The following is a 5,923-nucleotide window of genomic DNA, read 5'->3' on the forward strand; positions in this document are numbered from 1 at the left end:
AGGAATATTAATGTTGAAAGATGGAGAATTTCAACGTGTGATGAGTCGTGATCCGGCATTGGGAGCTTATAGTCTAAAGTCCTTTTGTATTTGAGACCAGGAAGTGATCATATAGATCAAATATAGGGTTATTTTAGCAACCTTTCTAGCCTTCGTGCTAGGAAATATGCTTATCTTCAGCATTCAAGTGTTTTTATGACCATGGATGAACTGAGAAGGTTGTCTAGGAGAGTTAGACTGCTTGATTTTCTTTCATCTTTAATCTTTTGCAGAATATTGTTGTTATGCAACTGTAATTTCTTCATTTACACAATAACTGTATTCCTTTTCGAGGCCATATATTCATTTTGATGATTGAATATGAGTAGACCGAGAGAAAAATATGATTCTTGGCACTGAAATTGATTGCCTCATTCCTAACAGCAGGCATCCCTTCATTCCATTTTAAACTAGCCTGGCCTGGCCTGATGATGCTTTCAGTCAACAGGGGAATGATTCTTCTATGAGACATTGGCCCTGAAATTTTCTGAGCACGTTTGTGATCCATTTTCAGGAAAAACCCACTAAGAAAAATAGGGCAGCTGTCAAACGCCAGGAGCAAAGCTTAAACACAAGCATTCCTCTGGATAGTTGAGATTGGCATTTAAGGAAAGGGACTGGTTCAGTATTTCCTGGGCTATAAACTCTCAGTCCACCCCAGCTCTTAGAATTTTGTTTCTCTACATTCAACCCAAACTGGCTGGCAGCGGAGCAGGAGCCAATCAGCGACTGTGTGAACTACCCAATCAGGGAGGAGGGAGGAGGGCGCTTCCTGTGTCATGGTGCCGCACTGAGTACCGTGCGTGCAGTGCTGAAAATTCCCTCCTGACTAGATCGCCCTTTTCTGTAATTTCTATGGGCTCTCAGCTACATTCAAAGGATCCTGGGAGACCCTCAATCCACGCAATGGTAACGTTGTGGGACGGAAGCTCGGATGGGATGGGAACTGTTGTGTTCTATGGAAGTGATCGGGAACAGCTGTGGCAATCTACAGCTTCCCTGCTTAGCTCCAGATACCGAAGTCTTTTTAGTCTTTGGTGCTGTATCAACATCCGTAAAACTTTCCCCTTTGTTCAGGGAGGGAGGGAGGGACAGTTCTGTGTCCCCAGCATACAAACACCATATTGTGACAGTGCTATTACAGGTTCTTGCTATGTAATTAAGGCTGGTCCTGAGCTCACTGTGTAGCCCATGAACTCACAGCAGTCCTTGTGTATCAGAACTCGCGGCAACCGTTCTAACTCCGCTTCCCAAACGCTGGGATACAGGCGTGCACCTCCACACCTGGCCACCTAGAGTACCTACCTTCGTGGTTGTTCCCAGGCACTGCGGTATCTCCACCAGTCTACAGAGATCGGGAGCTTCAGGATATCCTTAGCTTTCCTACTCAGCAATGAAAAATTATCACTTTATTTATTTTTTTTAATCATCACTTTAACTTTTTTTTTTTTTTGGCGGAACCGGGGATTGAACTCAGATCCTTGTGTTTGCCAGTCAAGCGCTTTTCCTACTGAGCCATCTCCCCGGCCCCCATCATTTTAACTTTTTACATGAAACAGCTACTTGCAGTTGTGTTAACTGCATGAACAGAGCCTGTGGTCTCACAACACGATACCATCAACCAAAGGAAGGATGTTAGGACGGATAGGATTGGGAATATTTAGAATAGCTCCGTGATTTTTGGAGGTGTCCCTAGTGAGTGACCCCATAGGCACTTGGTGCAGAGCTAATTACAAAGAGGCAGAATATAGTAACTACTCAGTAGTTTTGTGGGGATCCATCCCGGATGCCTCTGGATTGAAAACAACTGCTTGGAACTCAGGTTCTTTTTTTTTTGGTGGAACCGGGGATTGAACTCAGGCCCTTCCACTTGCCCTGGAAGCGCTTATTGCACTGAGCCATCTCCCCGGCCCCTGAACTCAGGTTCTTAACCTGTGTCCTCAGTATGCAGGGATAAAAAGTGATGTCAAGTCCAGTCTGAACTGCAAGTGAAACCTCTGAAGTAGGTATAGATTCCCATAGATAAGTACATTGGGTATTTGAGTGAATAGAATAAAAGGGATTTTTGAATAGGCAAGAGTAAATGGGAGGGCTGGTGAGATGGCTCAGTGGTCTAAGGCACCTACTTGGAACAAGCTTGGCAAAGCACAGGGACCACGGTTCGATCCCCCAGCACCACATGCCAGCCAGTCCGCCCCCTGGTGGACTGAGCTGGCCACACACACACACAAATAAATAAATTTTGAAAAAAAAAAAAAAAAAAAAAAAAAGAGTAAATGGGAATGAAACAAATAGGAGAGCAGGGGATTTGGGAGGGTAGCAAATATCAACAATTATAGCAGTTTGTATGTACAGAAGTCAGGTTTCTAGTATGGAAATAAAGGAAAGATTCTCTGCTGGCTTGGTCTGAGATTAGGTCAAAAGTCACAGACCTAAAGAAAAGAGAACTTAGTAATAGATAAATATTTCTTCTGCGGCTACTTGTCAGCTTAGGTAATCATTTTTGAAGCAAAATTAGAAATTAGGAAACTGGCCTTATTGTAGGTGTATAAGTAGGGTCAGCATCATCACTGAAGAGGCAGTAGTATGTACCGTAGGAAGGGTTTTCTGTTGTATACAAAAGATTTTAAGGTGTGTTTGATCTTTTTCATTGTACAGGGAGTGGACTCAGGAATTTTACTCTAGCTAAAACCCCCCAAGTTTATTGTTTGTTTTTTACTTCTTGTGTCCATATCTTATTAAGTTGCCCAGGCTTGGGAGAAAATTTTACAGTTTACACTTCTTGATTGTTGGGAATACAGCCATGTGCCACCTTGATAGTTTAACATTGGGATGCATCACTCACCATGATTTACCAAGATTTCAGTGCTTGGGTAAAATAAACATCACTGAGGCCTGGTGGTGCACATCTTTAACACCAGCCACTTAGAAAACTTGACAAGAGTATGAAATGAGCAAGGCCAGGCAGGATACCTGAGCAAGACACTTTTTCAATATGGAATATTTTGGAGTGTACTGCTATGCTAGAGTAATCTGTCTAATGTGCATGAGGCCCTGAGTTAAGTCTCTAATAATGAAGAGAAAATGCAAAATTATTTAGTGCAAATCTTAACTTTCAATTTTGATATACTCATTTTTCATACTAGTGCTACATTGTACAATACCTCCTCATGGCAGTGAATAACAATAATGTCACTGTTCAGAAACAGGACAGCAAGTGTGAACATCTAGTTGTTTACAGTGTACTCTCTTCAAAAACATGCATGAAACATTTAGTGTTTTATTATAAATTTTGCTTTGTGTTACATAAATTTCCCCTGAAGCACATCAAGGCATAGTCATTAATCAAGGTTATTTATTTATTTATTATTTTTTATTATTTTTTTTGGTGGAACGGAGGATTGAACTCAGGCCCTTGCTCTTGCCAGGCAAGCACTTCTTCTACTGAGCTATCTCCCTGGCCCTGTTAATCAAGTTTAAAGGATCTACATCTTTTTTTTTTTTTTTTTTTTCAGAACCGGGGATTGAACTCAGATCCTTGTGTTTGCCAGTCAAGCGCTTATCCTACTGAGCCATCTCCCTGGCCCCCAAGGATCTACATCTTAACTATGATGTTTGTTTATATTCTGTGCCTTTTCAGCACATTTTATCTTTACTTATGTTTGGATTAGTGAAGATGTTTTCCCTTTCAAACTTAAGTAGCATCTGTAGAATCATTCCTTCAACTCTTCATGTGGCTCTCTGTAGAACATGACCCTTACCATGTTGTTTCTTTTTGACTACTGTATTAGTCACTTTTTCCTGAGCAATTTTTTTCTAATAACAGTATAATAAATGTTAATACCAGTATAATTATTACTCACTTTTTACTGTATAATAACTATAACAAATATTTCTGCATTATAACTGCTTAGAAAAGGGGAAATATTCTGGGATTTTTTTTCTTTGCTTTGTTTTCATTTTATTGTCATTATGAAGAGCTGTCACACTCTGGCTACATTGTTTGGATTAAAGCACCAGAAAAAGGGGATGGGATGGAAATTACCAATGAAAAGATACAGGGCTGAGTAGTTAGAGCATTAGCCACCAACTATCTTCAAGATTGAATTGAAAACATTTCCATTTCTAGTTTACTTCTTCCTGATTATGGGAACCCTTCTGACTGCTTTAACCTTGATCATCATCCTTTCTTCACTGAAATTACTCAGTCCGCAAGCACTTTACCATTGAAGACTGTGTCTGTGCTCTATTATCATACATTTAGGAAGTGTGCATTTCCTAAGTGCAAGACATATTGAGCTCTACATTATTTTATCTTCGTAATGATCCCATGAGTTCCACTTCTGTTTGATATAGTAGTAGTTCCTGGAGAATCATCTGATAGAAAAAAAAAATTGTTGTGTTCTCATTTGACACAGCTAAAATGAAACAAAAGACATTTGTGTCTTCAGATGGAGAACTGGTTTCCTGTGGTGGGCTGCACACTCCACGGGGTCATTTTAGTTCCTTAATTTATCCTATATTCTTATTGGCTGTCTGTGTCTATTATTTCTATTGTTCAGGAAGACTGAATTATGGTGTACTCACCAAATGCTGTGTCCAAAAAGTCATGTCATCATGGGCTGGCTTAGGAATTCTGGAAAAGAAAGTGATGAGCAAAGTCAAGAGCTTAGAAGACATGAAAGGGGGGCTGGGGAGATGGCTCAGTACAATAAGCACTTCCCTGGCAGGCGCAAGGGCCTGAATTCAATCTGTGGTTCCGCCAAAAAAAAAATAAATAAATAAAATAAAATTTAAAAAAAGAAAGTTCAATATGATGACTAAATATTTTTTAATATACACAGATGAAATTTGAATATTGCACTTTGTGATCGTGTCCAAAAAGTCAGGGATAATTTGTTTGGGTGTGGTGTTGTTAACAACTACATATCCTTGCAGGTAATCTTTGTGAACTCATTTGATTCTATACCTACAAGTGTTATTGGTGCACAGTAAACAAAGTGTCCATCAGCTTACATAAATGTGAAAAATTTGGCAGCTGTCTGCAGTAATGAGGTTAAGTATGACTTCATTGTCTGATACCTGATTGTATGAAGTTTGTTGTGGCTGATTAAAGAACATGGTCTGAGAAACACAGGATTTGAGGAAGACCCAGAAAAGTTGTAGAATTGCGGTGTGCTTAGGTTGAACTCTGGTGAGCTGCCAGATTTGGACTAATTTTGAAGCAAACATAAACAGGGTAAATGGTTGCACACAAGGAGAGATAAATACAAGTGATTTTATTAACCATACCTCCAGCAAATATATAGGGTAGTTTCTGTGCCTACAGCAAAACCTTCAGTTCTGGAGACAGAAAGTGTGTCTCTGATAATTCCATTGAATTCTGGTACTGTTTCATAGTTAAAGTCTGAATACACAAGTATGCTTTTGCAGTTCTACTAGAATTCTTTTAGATCTTAGGCTACTCAAATTTGTGTTCCAGACTTACCTTTTTTTACCCAGTGTAGCCAGAGAGACATTCTCATAGTCCACCCTCCTGTTCTTTTGTTCTAATGTCTGGAATGAGTCTTGCAACTCAGGACAGCTGTTAACTTTTATACATATTTCATTGTGCGGAGGAAGAACAGTGTGGACCTTGTATACTGTATCTGGAGATTTCAAAGTCTTTATGCATCTGACTGAGTACTAATCAACTCTAAAATTATGGTTAAAACATAGTGTAAAGGTTTCTGAAGAAGGGTTTATTCTGCAGAAATTTAATTAGCTCTTTGTCTTTAGCTCGCTGTCAGTTTCATTTTCACAGATCCAGTGTGGACACTCAGTTTTTCAACACACTGGATAACCAGAAGCAAAATTGCTTTTTTTTTTTTTTTTTTTAACATTT

General features: G+C 39.5%; 1 protein-coding gene across 1 annotated transcript in view; it reads left to right on the forward strand.

The window, feature by feature from the left end:
* The first annotated feature begins 828 nt into the window (after positions 1–828).
* LOC101567743 (zinc finger protein 709-like) overlaps positions 829–5,923 on the forward strand; it is a 29,859-nt gene continuing 24,764 nt past the window's right edge. The window contains exon 1 of the mRNA XM_023706413.1: positions 829–948. Coding sequence (XP_023562181.1) covers positions 895–948 — 54 coding nt within the window. The 5' untranslated portion in view covers positions 829–894. The remainder of the gene's footprint in view (positions 949–5,923) is intronic.

This window comes from Octodon degus, unplaced genomic scaffold (genome assembly GCF_000260255.1).
Source record: "Octodon degus isolate 3935 unplaced genomic scaffold, OctDeg1.0 scaffold00255, whole genome shotgun sequence".
Classification (NCBI taxonomy): domain Eukaryota; kingdom Metazoa; phylum Chordata; class Mammalia; order Rodentia; family Octodontidae; genus Octodon; species Octodon degus.